This window comes from Hipposideros armiger, unplaced genomic scaffold, assembly GCF_001890085.2.
Source record: "Hipposideros armiger isolate ML-2016 unplaced genomic scaffold, ASM189008v1 scaffold_609, whole genome shotgun sequence".
Taxonomy (NCBI): Eukaryota; Metazoa; Chordata; class Mammalia; order Chiroptera; family Hipposideridae; genus Hipposideros; species Hipposideros armiger.
The window spans coordinates 1,086,500-1,099,665 of record NW_017731959.1 but is presented as its reverse complement, the minus strand read 5'-3'; the positions used below and the strand labels follow the sequence as shown (position 1 = coordinate 1,099,665).

The following is a 13,166-nucleotide window of genomic DNA, read 5'->3' as shown; positions in this document are numbered from 1 at the left end:
CCACTCGGCCAGCCCAACTTTGTCTTTTTTGTTTTTTTTTAAAAGATTTTTATTGGGAAATTGGGGGGATGGGAACAGCGCTGGGGAATTGGGGAAAGGGAACAGAGAAGTTGCTGTCATTTCAGTCTTCAGTCTAGTTGTGGAGGACGTTGCTTCACTGGCCCAAGTTGGCACCAGCATTGCGCTCTTCCCGGGCGAGGCAGATCAGTTGCCGGCTTCTGGATGGCTGCTCACTGCGGCTGATGGCCGCTCACGCTGGCTGCTGGCTACACACAGTAGCCCATGGCAACCCAGTGCCACAGGGGCTGCAGCCTACGCCATCGCCGGCAACTCACAGCAGCCCAGCTCCAGGTTGAGCTGTTGTTCAGCATCTTAGCTATAGAGGGACGTGTCACTGGCCCTCATATGTGGGATCCGAACTGGGGCCCTCTGGCGTCCCAAGCCAGTTCTTAACCATCGTGCCACTCGGCTGACCCAACTTTGTGTATTTTTAATGACACTTTTTACCTGCTGTTTGAATGAGGGGGGTCGCACGTTTTCATTTTACACAAGGCCCAATAAATTAGGTAGTAGTCCTGCTTAGAAGGTAATCTTCAGCCTTTTCGACCTTTCCAATCCCTAGCTAGATTTCTATTTTCTTCCCTGAACACTGATTACTACAGCTCCAGATAACAGGGGTAGCTGGGTGAGTGGGCACAAATGAGGCCACTCCCTGGGGATCCTGAGAGATATCTAGAGATGGCTAGAAGCTAGAAGCTAGAAGCACTGACATCCTACTTTATTAAGTGGTGGGAGTTAAGAGAACATTTGGATTATATTACATTTCCTTCAACAAATATTTATCAAGTCCACCCATGTGCCTGCCAGGTGCTAGGTATGCAGTGTCAACTAGGGAGTCTAACGTCAACAGATAAATAAAGCAGCAACACTGTTTTCCAGGGTGAAAAACTAAGCGTGGAGATGGGGGTAAGATAAAAAGAAGCAAAGACAGTTGCTAGGTAGTGGAGTCATTTTATACCCGTTTGAAATTTTCCATGATAAAATGAAAATTAACTAAATATAAAAATATTTTATATATGAACCTTGTTAGAACATAGTAAAAATAACGGCTCTTATCTGTTTCTGTGCAATAGTTATTAGCGTGGTTATAACTGTTCGCTCAGTTATGCTCTCTATGAGCTCATGTAATGCTCTCAACAAGATTTAAGAGACTAAATTTTAAGATTCTGACTTAGCCACACATTAGATACGGGAACTAGGGCTCAGAGGTGCAATCATTTGGTCTATGTAGATAGAATAAGGAATTCGAACCCGTTTATCTGCGCCCTTACTCGCTTTCCAGTACCACCATCCCGGGTAGGAGGAGATCCGAGAGATCCCAGAGAGGAAACTTGCCCTAGGTCATTATCTCCGCAGAAACAAAATAAAAATGTATTCCCTGGTAGCACTTTCCTCTCCGCTTGAACCAATGGAAATTCCGAGATGAGTAACAGATGGGTGCCTCAACCATTTGGTTCGGTGGCCGGGTTGGAACGTCTTCGCGCGCCTATTGGATGAATCCTAATTTGGCCGCCGGATTTTCCCGGCTCCACCCTATTCCGCGGAACCGGAGACTGGGCAGTAGGGTGGCGCGCCGGGGGCGTGGCCTGGGGTTCCAGTGCAGCAGAGGCCACTATATGTCCTTGGGCGTAGAGGGGAGGTGACACCAGCCGAAGAGGAGGACGCAAAATGAGGGCCTTGCGGGTGAGGGCCCCCAACCCGGAAGCCTTCACCCCCAATACGAGACTCCCTATCCATCCCGGGATCTGGGGCCTTGGAACGTGAGCCCCCTTCAGGGTTTGAGACTCCCTTCTAAACAGCCTGGGATCCCCCCACCCCTCACCTCCCAACCCGAGAGTTTATGAGACAGCCGGGAAACCTAACATGACCCAAAGCCCCAGGTTTGAATTTCTTGCCTTCATCCAGAGCTCCCCTAACACCTCGCGACCCAGGCACTGGGAATTTAACAGCCCCTTTCCCTCCCCCGGACTTCTTAAGCTGTCCGGAAACGCCATTAGGTACCCCAGGTCAAGTCCCGAAATTATCGGGATCTTGGCTTCCCCCATTAACCCAGGAAACCCTCCCCCTAAAAAAATCTTGGGACTTGGACCCGCAGATCACGAGCCTGTGTTTTGGGTCCGCTCCTCTTCCAGGACCTTCTAGACAGCCTTGTAACCTACAAGTCAGACCTGGGCGCGAGTCCCCTTCTGGGCCTTTCTTGACAGGGCACCCTTCCCCACTCGTGCTGGCAATTCTGATCTTGCCTATGGGAAGCTCCCAAGGCCTGGGACCGTCTCCCCCCCAGCTCACCCCTCGCCGGACCCACTTCGGGACGCCTCTCCAGGCGCCTCCAATACCCAACCACCCCTTCCCCCCAGGTTTCCCAGGCACTGATTCGCTCCTTCAGCTCAACCGCCCGGAACAGCATGGAGAACCGAGTGGCTGAGAAACAGAAAATCTTCCAGGTAGGCTGAGAAGGGGCGGAGCGGAGGACCTGGGGCAGCAAGCTCGCCTGAGGGAGGCGGGGGATACCGTCTACGCAACAGTCAGCTCCCCTTTCTTATTGGACGCCCTCAACGTCCAGGCCGACAATGACCTCCCGGTGCACTTGAAGGGCGGGGGAATCGACAACGTCCTGTACCGACTGACCATGGCGCTGTGTGTTGGGGGTGAGTGCTGGGCCGGGCTCGGCCTGAGCTTGTAGGAGGCCGGCTCCAGCTGGAGTGAGGAAGGGGCTGGTCCCCGGGCTGGGGTTTGGGGAGAGGTCTGACTAGCGTCTGAGGGGGAGTTTAGGGAGGGAATGGGGTTCTGAGCTGGCCCGGTTTGGGGACGGTCCTGGAGTCCAGGCTGGCAAATAGTCGAGTCCCTAGGGCTTGAGCTTCTGCCCCAGCACGGGGTCTGGAGCCCAGGCACGACCTGGGGAGAAAGCTCAGGGCCTGGTCTGGATCAAAGACTGGGAATTCCCGACCTGAGCGCAGTTTGGGGAGGGAATTTGCAGAGGGGCTTAAAAGCTGAGATGGGGTTTGGAGAAGGAATTGAGATCTCATTCTGTATCCCCCCCCCTCCCCCTCCCTAGGCACCGTCTACAGCCTGTATTGCCTTGGCTGGGCCTCCTTCCCCCACAAGAAGTGAGACCAAGAAGCCTGCAGGACCTGAGGGACTTGAGCAAACACCAATAAATGTGCTGGCTTCTTGGGGAACCCAGCCCAGCTCTGGCCTGTGTGTGTGTGTCCCTCAGCCCATCTTCTCACTAGCAAGTGATCTTGGGCGTATGGACAGCCCACTGCCCCAGCCATGAGCCCCTCATGCTAGACCAGGACTATTCCTAGGATGTCGTTGCCTCTCAGTCCCCCAGAGGAGTTAAGGACCCCCAAAAGGCAGCCCTGGCTGCCCCTCAAGGCTTGGGGACCTGGGGTGGTGTCCTTGAGTGGGACAGGCTGTGTGTCCTGGGACAGCAGCCCCTGTCCCTGCAGAGGCCTGAGGGTGGGAAGGAAGATGGCTAAGCATGGCCATGAAAAAACAAAGGCAGGGGCAAGTGAGGACAAACTCAAGCACAGGAGAGCAGGGTAGACATGACCTTGGGGAACAGAACCAGGGGTGACACTGACACCTCCGACCAGCCCTGCTCTTGCAGCAAGGGCAGAGATCACCCAGGCCTCTGAGTCCCAGTCTCAGCTGCCACAGAATCTATGATGCATCTCAGCAAGAATGAGGCTACAGCTGAACTGGGATCCAGTATAAGAAAAAAGATAAAAGGACTAGGAGACATACAGATCCAGACTTGAGGATAGACATGAAGGCCAACAAAACCAACACCAACCCACCCCTGGGACCCAAACTCCCTGTGCCCCAGACAGAGGCTGAGCCACCCCTCAACTCTCAGAACAGGAGGCAAATCTCAGAGAGCAGCAACTGGGGTACATTTATTTCTTCCTGGGCTTGGCAGGCTGGGAGCAAAGGCACTGGGGGATGTGGGCCTGTTATGGCCTGGAGTTCTGCTGCCTCCTTCTGGGTGGTAACTGTGAACAGGTGTGCCAGGTGCATAGGGACTGGAGTGATTCTCCTAGAACTTAGAGAAGGGCCCTTGGGGAGTAGAAGCAATACAAGTGTTGGGCTTGGCACAGATGCACTAGAAGGGTTATGGAGTGGGTGTGAGATGGGTGTGTTGGGTGTGGGGTGACCCGTGGGGCAGGGTGTGTTAAGAGTGTCTTAGAGCCAGGGGTGACTTGGGACATGGCATGTTGGGACAAGTGGGACCTGGCTGTTGACTAAGAAGCTAGGTGCCAACGGCTAGGAGAAGACGGAAAGGCTGGTAGGTCAGCAGGACCCGTGAAGACATGACTGCAGACAGGTCCGGCCCTGGGAGAGACTGAAGAGTCCAAAGTGACTCCTGCAGCGAGGTGATGAGGGGAGAGGTCTGGGGATCCCATTCAGGAATACATAGTCAGCTGTAGCCACTGAGGAAAGGAAGGCACAGAGAGTGAGGAGCAGGGAACCTGGGAGTACCAGATGCCCTGTCTGCCCTCACCCAGGGAAAACAGCAGGGAGACAGCCCCGTTCAGAGCTGAGGAGAGGGATCCCTGCTAGGAATCCACATCCCAGATGGCAGTTCTTACCTCCTGGATGTTCACCTGAATTTGTCCAGTGCCATCTTTGTCAAGAGATTTGAAGGCACCTAGAAGAACAGGGAAGGGTTGGGGGGATTGGCTTTTAGGATAAAAAAATACTAATATATGGGATGATGATAAAAATGGCTAGTACTTCATTGAGTTCTTACTCTGGCCAAGCACTGTATAAAGTGCTTTTCGTGTCTTAATTTATTTAATCCAATTCTGTGAGATAAGTATCATTTGAAAATTAAGCACAGAAGTAATGTGCTCCAGGTCACACAGTGAGAAAGTGAGGAAATTGGGACTGAAACCCAGGCTGTTACCCACCTCAATAACAGCCTCCATATAACTGACCTGTGCGCCCCCCATCACCCTCTGCCCAAGTCCCAGCTTCCCACCTACTTCTAACCCCTCCAGCTCTATCCTAAACAGACTACTGGAAGCTCTGCAGGCTCCACTTCCTGCCCGCCAGTCTGGCGTGGTTCCCACTCCTGCCCTGAAACTCCACTCCATGTTCCCCACCCACAGCCAAACCTAGGCAAACAGGTGCCCACAGTGCCTTTGCCTCTTCGCTCTCATTCACTGCTCAGATACCACCTTCAGGTGTCCACACACCTGCTGGCCTAGACACTGCCCTCACTACAGTTACTACTGACCCTCTTGCTGGTAAATTCAATGGCCATTTCTTGAGCCTTTTCCTATGTGACTTTTGGCATCATCTACCCTCCCATGTTCCCTTCACATCCCTGACATACCTGTTCCTTTTTCTCTACCAATGCTCTTAATGCATTGTCCTCCCTGGACTCTTGGGAGGTCAGGGCATCTTCCTAAAGCCAAACCTGACCCTGTCCCTCCCCTGCCCAGAACTTGCTGTGGCTCTCCATTGCCCCCAGTAGTGTCTGAGCACCCCTGAAATTGGCATTCATAGCCCTGTGTGGCCTGACCACGCCCAGTGCCCCTGCTTCCTTTCACTCAACTCTCCGAGTTCAAATTCTGGCTTCACAATTTCCTCGCTGAGTGGCTGTGAGCAAGCAATTTTGCCTTCTTGAATCCTAGGGTCCTCGTCCATAAAATGGGGACAATAATTTCCATATCTCAGGGCACTCTTAAGGATTCAGTGCATTAATGTTAAAAACAGCCTTCATGATCCAGCCCCTACTGACCCCTCCTCAGTCTTGTCTCCCTATCCCACCCCCTCTTCAGCATTCTGAAATGAGTCCAACAAAAAACACCAAAAGCACCATCTTCTCTTTCCCTTCTAGGCCTTCGCACAGGCTGTTCCCACTGCGATACTCGTCCCCACGCTCTCCCTGGGGTCACACCTCCTCACCCCTCAGTTCTCAACTCACATGTGTCTTCTTCCAGAAAGCCTTTCTTGACCCCTCCGGCTGCATCAGGTGCCTCTTAAGTTTGAAACTGTCACAGCATCCCCAATCACAAATCTAAACCCTCTATGCCCTGAGCTTCCCCTATCCCAGCAGTAACCATTCTGAGCTGTCACTGTCTGATGATTTGCCTCCTCCATTGGACTGAGTGACATGAGGGCAGGATCTGGGGCTGTTTTGGTCACTGCTGTGCCCCTACCATTGCCCACCTCAGGGTTAGGCTCAAAGACCTCAACCAGTGGAGGCTGAACAAATAAAATCCCCACCCAGGAAGAGAGCTGTGGTGTCACTCACGGAACATGGCATCTAGCCTGACCAGGCAGCTGATGAAGTTGTCAAAATCCATGTTTCCTCCCTCGTCCGAGTAGCGTCTGATGATCATGTTGTAGAGATGCTCATTTAGGTGGAACCCTGACAATGGTTTAGTCTCTCAGGTGTGGGGGCCAAATGGCCCAACCTACTCCCAGCCCCAGGATTCAGTCTCAGACAAGTTCAGTGGGGGCTGCCTCATCATTCCCACCACCTACCCCATCATGTCCCTGCCAGCCATACCTGCTGCCTCAAAGGCCCCTGGGAGTTCACTGCTGCCAATGGTCCCTGAACGGTCAACATCAAACTGTTTGTATATAGCCTGTGGAGACAGGGAGGTCAGGGTTCAACTGAGCATCTTGGGTTATGGCATCTTCATGGCTTGGAGTCTGTGCTGGGAGTTTTAGAGGTCACCACACACCTGCCATTTTTTGATGTTGTTCCACAAATACTTGAATTCCTCGAAACCCAGCTTTCCTGTCGTGTCACTCTGGTAGAACAGTGTTAAGAATAACTGTACCCAAGTGCATGCATTGTACACCCTGTGTACATGACAATGATAACAGCCAATCGGGAACCTGAACTAAAACCCCAGGCCCCATCTCACCCTAGTCATGTCACCTTAGGTGTGGCTGTATTTCTTTTTATGCATACATATTTTACTTTATATATCTAAATGATAAGGAATCTCTTTAAACATAACCATGTGGAAGTATAATGAACTTTTCCAAATTACAAATTCCTCACCTGAAAGTGGTTGCTAATGCCTCATTTATAAAGTTCTTGATAGTAACTCAATTTCCTAAATGTTAGGACATGTCAAAAACAAATGCATCTTAAAGCTCTAAGGAAATGAAGTGACAGTTCATGGGTTTGTGATCAGAACAGAATGAGATATTGGCAGAAAGCCCTTAGCTCAGGGGCTGGCAATTTATCAGTTCTCCATTAATAACAATGACCAAAACTTACCAGATTACAGAATAAACACCAGACAGTGCGAAGTTTCTCAGGAACATCACTTTTCTCACTAAATCCTCAAGACACCAGCCCCAACCAATATTATCCCCAGTCACAGAGACAGAAACATTCAGAGTTGAAGTCTACCTATGTGAGATCATAGTAACAGCTAACACATATAGACCCACTTACTATGTGTTACATACTGTGCTAAGCCTTTTGATGTAGCTCTAATTTGGTATCACTATTATCACTCACCCCATTTTACAGATAGGCAAATTGAAGCAGAGGCTCATTAACCATGCTAAGGGGTGGAGCCATAGTTTAACCTTATGCCACACATGTGATCACATGACATGAACATATGTATGTCTACACTCCCCTATGTGTTCAGTGCACATGTATTCAAGATCAGCTAATGACTGGCCCGTGTGCAAAAAGACATGTATTCCTGTGCATATGCCTTCACATATCTTCATGTATATGGGTGTACCCTTGTATACGTATGCATGTGCACATACCTGTGGCAGTTATAATAAGCTTGGGTTCTTAAGCCCCAAAGACCTTAGTCCAAATTCCTATTCTTCCACTTATTATTTATGAAAGCTGCATCCTGGCTCCCACTCATGCTCTCAGAAAATTCCCTCTTTGGGGTAGCCGGTTAGCTCAGGTGGTTAGAGCGCAGGCTTATAACACCAAGGTTGCAGATTCGATTCCCACATGGGCCAAGGAGCTGTGCCCTCTACTAGACTGAAACAACTACTTGACTTGGAGCTGATGGGTCCTGGAAACACACGCTATTTCCCAATAAAATGTCTTAAAAAAAAAAATTCTTTGTTAAAAAAAAATTCCCTTGGGCTGGCCGAGTGGCGCATTGGTTAAGAGTTGGCTTGGGGCGTCAGCTCTAAGCAGCAGGGCCGCGGTTTGGATCCCACATGAGGGCCAGTGACGCTGCAACCTCTACAGCTAAGATGGTGAACAACAGCTCGACCTGGAGCTAGGCTGCTGTGCATCGCCTGCGATGGCGTAGGCTGCAGTGTAGCTGCAGTGGGCTGCCGTAAGCTACTGTGAATGGCTGGGAGCCGCTGTGAGCTGCCAAGAGCCGCCGTGAGCTCACCCAGGAAGAGCACAATGATAATACCAACATTGGCCAGTAAAGCGACGTCCTCCACAACTAGACTGAAGAACAAAAGGACAGCAACTTGTCTGTTCCCCTACCCCAATTCCCCAATAAAATCTTAAAAAAAAAAAAAAATTCCCTCTTCACACAAGACCTCCCTAATACTGCCCTTAAGGATACATCCATCACGGCCACCATGCTGCGACATGTGTCAATGCCAAAACCATCAGTCTTCAGATCAGGGTCTGTCGGGGACAGGTTGACAGTCAGAGGCCAGAAGTCAAAGCCCAACTGCCATGCCTCTAAACCTGCCCTATGTGTTGACCCTAGTCACTCACGTCGGGTCACGACCTTGTTGAGAATGTTCATGAGTTCTGTGGCGCTGACCTCCATGTCCTGCAGGAAGAAGTTAGGGGTGGATTAGGGGTGACTGAAAGGACTCTGGGAGTGTCATGGAGGAGGATAGGAACTTTGGGATTGCCATGGTTGAATGTATATGTGCAAGGGCCACCCAAGGGAAGGTATGGAAGGGTTAGGATAGGTCCAGGGACCCCGGGTTACTTACATCTCCCGCCAGCTGGGCAAATAGCCTCCGGAACTGCCGGACCTCCTCACTCTCATTGGCCTCGATATTGGAGTAATGGGTTCGTGGGGGCTACAGAGGGAGGAACAAGTAAGGGAGGGGTACCCGGGCCAGTACAGGTCAGGTGGGAAAGTCAGAGTGGGCTGGGTAGCTGAGTGATCAAAGGAATGAGAGGTATTCAGTGAACAGGGAGTAGGTAATAGCTAAGATTGATGACATGAAAAGGGAGAGACTTAATAAGAGGGATATCATAAGAGGGAGAGGGGCTTTTCTAAAGGGACATGGAAATGTGCTGGAAAAGGCCTCAGTGAGAAGTCATCAGTTGTGGAGGTCGGCTTACCGGGGGCTCTGGGTTGTACTGCGCAGCCGCCTCGCTGGAGGGAAACGGGAATTAGGGGGCGGGGCCTCCAACTGGCAGCACCAGCCCCCGCACCTCACCTTCCCCAAACCCTAGCCTGTCACTCTTGGCCTGCCTTATCTGTCCTTGTCCTCACCTGTCCCTATCCTTGCTGCCCTGATTGCACCTGCAAGGAAACTAACAGGCCCATCCCCCCACCCCCACCCCCCAACAGTAGGCTCCACTCCTATCAATGGCAGATTCCTCAACAGACCCAACCCCTTCAAGGGCGCACTTCATAAAAGCTGCCTCAGCTTCCCAGGGCCCCACCCTCCTCAGATTCCGTGTCTGTCTAGGAACCTACTCCATCCCTAGGGCTTCTTGAATACTTGTTTCTTCCCAACATCCCACCCCAGCCCCATTAGTTCCTGTTCCTTGGAGGGATCATTGCTCAGTGGCCAGGACTAATTAGGTCCCTAATTAGGCTAAGTAGACAACCTGCCCTACTTCCACTAGGACATTTTTCTATTTTAATTCAGCCAGTTCCTGGCCAGGCCAGCCCCTTCAAAACCATTTCTCCTATCTGTAGGCCTCGGCCTCTCAGGGTTCACATTCTCATTTACCCTCCTAGGAAGGCCACACTAAGCCCATATGCCAAGCCTTGCCCCCCCCCCCCGTGAAGTGCTACCCCAGCCTGCCTGACTGGCTCCGCCCCCCTTAACGTTCGTTTCCAGGTTAGCGAAGCAGACGGTGTCGATCCCCCTAAGCCCCATCTCCCAAACCCCTGCCCATCAACAGTCAAATCGCGTCCCCCACAAAATCAGGCTACCGCCCCCCTGTCAAGCCCCGCCTTCATGAACTGTGGTCAGTCTCATTAAGGCCCGCCCCCTCAAGGCCGGCCTCCCAGCCCAGGTCTGGCCCAGCCTAATTAAGGCTCCTGGTCAGTCTCCAGGTTACCCCATTCTATTCTTCCCGGACAAGCCTCCTCCGCCAGGCCCCGCCCCCTCAGGCCCCGCCCTACCTGATAGCGCTTATGACCCCGCCCAGGATGCGCATGGCAGTTCCACCACCACCGCCGCCGCCGCCGCCGCCGCCGCCGCCGCCGGCCCCGCTGATCAGGCCTCCGAGCACATTCCCCAGGCCCCCGCCCAGGCCCCCGCCTCCCTCGCCGCCGCCACCGCCGCCCTTCAAGAACGAGTTAACTAGGAACATGGCTACAACTCAAGGTTCCTAAGGAGGAAAGAAGAGGTCAGATGGCCTCCTCGCCCCAAGTCCGCCTCTCCCCACAAAAATACACATTTCTGGCAGCTGGACGTGGGCAGTAATATGACCTGTCTGGGGCTTGAAGAGTCCATTCGGGATGGGGTCTGAGCTTCTGAGGGAGAGCAGTTCTCGGGTGCGTGCGATAGGGACGGAGGATTATGTATAAAACCCACTCCAGATTCAAAGGGTCCCCGTCAGACTTGAGGGATCCTGGATTGAGTCTACACATAGGCATCATTAAGGGTAAGGGTCCAGGTCTGGTGGGGTTCTCGGAGGCCCCAAGTTGGTATAAGGCATCCTGGACGTGTCTGGGCGCCAGAATCTGAGCCCCAGAGCCCAAGAACTGGACTATGGGTCAGGGGCGTGGATCAGATTCTCGGCCTGGAGGCCCCGGGACAGGGTTTTGGAAATTCAGAATGTGGGCTTGAAGATTTACGTACTCCTGGCAGCGGGATTACAGTGTCACCGCTGGGTCTGTGGGCTCCAGTCTAAGATCATGGGTGTAAGCCCCGGGCCCAAGATAACGGGGTTTCCCATTAGAATTGGGAGCAAGGATCTAGAGGCCGGGACTTTAGGGTCTGAGGGCCGTAAGGGCCGGGATTACGGATTACAGGGGGAGTCTGGCCCGGGCTCTTACACGTCCGCTGGTCCGCTCGTCTGCGCAGCTCCCGGGCCTCTGGCTGTGTCCGGCTTGGTAGGGCGGGGCCCGTGACTCAGGCGACTTCGACCGGGTTAGGCTCCAGGGGGCCGCCCAGCCGGCATCCGCGCGGTCCTAGAGCGGCCCTTAAAACTGCGCCTGCGCGCACGGACTTGCTTTGCTAACGGGATGAGGCCGTCGGGGCCCCGCCCAGCATTCTTCCGGTGCCGCGGGCTGTAGTCCGGCCCTGACCTCATAGGTCTGAGGTGTTCCCTACATCTCTCCAGCTCGGTGAAGACACCCGGGGACGAGAACTCCAGGGTGACCTCGCAGGTTGTAATGGGAATGTTCGCCCCGAAACCGGCCTCCACTGGGCTACACATGTGATTTTCGGTCCGCTCGAGACGGGACTCTTGTCACCCGGCCCCTATCCTGGCCTTGTTACGACAGACAGCATCTGAAGACCCCGAGTTTTATTCGGCTCACAGTCCGGGAACAAGCGCCCGCATCTGGCAGGGACTAAGGGTAGACTAGGTTTTCCAGGACCTTGCTGCAGCCCAGGATGGCAGTCAAACTGCGGGTAGGACTTCGCCGCCTAAGAAAGCCGCCTTGTGCCTCTTCCACCCTCATCCCTTCACCCCCAAGTCATGGTCACCAGAATAATTTTTCCTGGACAGGCCCAAAGTGTCATCTCAATCTCTAAAGAGCGGCCCGGACACAGGAAGAGTCTGCTGGCCAAGCCCTGGATTCCGAGGCTAGCCTTCCCCAAATCGGGTGGTGGGCACGGAATGCAGAAACAGAGGGAAAATGGCGACTCAAGCCGCCTTTGGAGGCCTTTCTCTTGCTCCCTGGTTCCAACCTTCAACCTGTGCGCACCCAGTCCTTTTTCAGGGCTCTTCAGAAGGAGCTGAATCTATTGTAACTACCAGGTAGTCTGGCTGGCTGTCGCTTAGCCTCTCCCCAGGAGGCTGGCTAGGCTTGAGTTTGAATCCTGGTTGGGTGCGGAAAACTGATTTGAAAACCGGTACGAAAACAGTGAGTTGAAGTCTCTGCGTAACGATCTTCTAATCTGTAAAATGGGAACAAGGGTTCTCACGAGCCCCCTATCATAATTGATTAAAACTTAGTAAATAGTAGCGATTATCCTGTGTCTGTACAGGTGCTCTTCCCTTCCTGGTTGACGCTTGCTCATCCTTAGATAATACTGATAAAAATAACTGCCAGGTCCTCTCCTAATCGCCTGACACATATCCGCTCATGTGTGCTCATAACTGTTTTATGGGATGGGTGCTACACATTATCTCCATTTTACAAATAAGTAAACTGACTTCTGAGGTTAAACTCCCTAGCTTGTACTCTTAACCACTGCCCTAATGTACTGATTCTTCAATAATATAATATGAAAATAGCGCAGATAACAAGATCAAAATAGACAAAACCCACAGTCACAGCTAATGCTTCCAGAGGGTTTGCTGGGGCCAGGCCAAGGAACTGCTTGTCTCTGAGGCAGGAACTAATAGGAGAGAAAATGGAGGCTCTGAAGGCAGGGTCACTTGCCTGAGGTCACAGAGGGTGTCAGGACTAGGTCTGAACCTGGGCTTGGCTGATGCCAAAACTCTTGTTGATGACTAATCCAGATTTCCTTCTCACCACACCCCTCCCTGCCAGACTGAACAGCTTCTGTTCTCTGCCTTCTCTAGGGCTCCCTTGCTGCCAGGCCTTCATGTGGACTGTGCCATCTACCTGAACACTTACTTACTCCCTTTTTTTACCTGGTTTTGTAGCTACTTCAGGCTTTGGGTGTCAGCTCAGGTGTTACCTCTCCTGGGAAGCCTCCCTGTCTCCACCCCCATCTGAGAGTAGGTGTGGCTTCTAGTTACATGCTTGTAACTTGTTCATTCTCTTAGCACTCACTGCCAATTACAA

General features: G+C 52.4%; 2 protein-coding genes across 4 annotated transcripts; one reads left to right on the top strand and one right to left on the bottom strand.

The window, feature by feature from the left end:
• Nucleotides 1-1,633: 1,633 nt before the first annotated feature.
• On the top strand, nucleotides 1,634-3,254 carry COX7A1 (cytochrome c oxidase subunit 7A1). The gene is made up of 4 exons (XM_019624945.1): nucleotides 1,634-1,743; nucleotides 2,418-2,504; nucleotides 2,624-2,708; nucleotides 3,116-3,254. The coding sequence occupies exons 1-4, from the start codon at nucleotides 1,729-1,731 to the stop codon at nucleotides 3,169-3,171; spliced, it is 243 nt and encodes an 80-aa protein (XP_019480490.1). The 5' UTR covers nucleotides 1,634-1,728; the 3' UTR covers nucleotides 3,172-3,254.
• Nucleotides 3,255-3,937: 683 nt separating this feature from the next.
• On the bottom strand, nucleotides 3,938-11,355 carry CAPNS1 (calpain small subunit 1). Of its 3 annotated transcripts, none has more exons than XM_019624910.1 (11): nucleotides 11,044-11,355; nucleotides 10,362-10,570; nucleotides 9,344-9,377; nucleotides 8,986-9,075; nucleotides 8,759-8,816; nucleotides 8,601-8,665; nucleotides 6,765-6,833; nucleotides 6,587-6,665; nucleotides 6,329-6,445; nucleotides 4,656-4,714; nucleotides 3,938-4,496 (listed from the first exon to the last, which is right to left on the bottom strand). In XM_019624910.1, the coding sequence occupies exons 2-11, from the start codon at nucleotides 10,550-10,552 to the stop codon at nucleotides 4,470-4,472; spliced, it is 789 nt and encodes a 262-aa protein (XP_019480455.1). In that variant the 5' UTR covers nucleotides 10,553-10,570; nucleotides 11,044-11,355; the 3' UTR covers nucleotides 3,938-4,469. The 3 variants fall into 3 exon arrangements, with proteins under 3 accessions (XP_019480455.1, XP_019480453.1, XP_019480452.1); XM_019624908.1 differs by having other exon boundaries at nucleotides 11,241-11,349; XM_019624907.1 differs by having other exon boundaries at nucleotides 10,362-11,355.
• Between the last annotated feature and the right edge of the window lie 1,811 nt (nucleotides 11,356-13,166).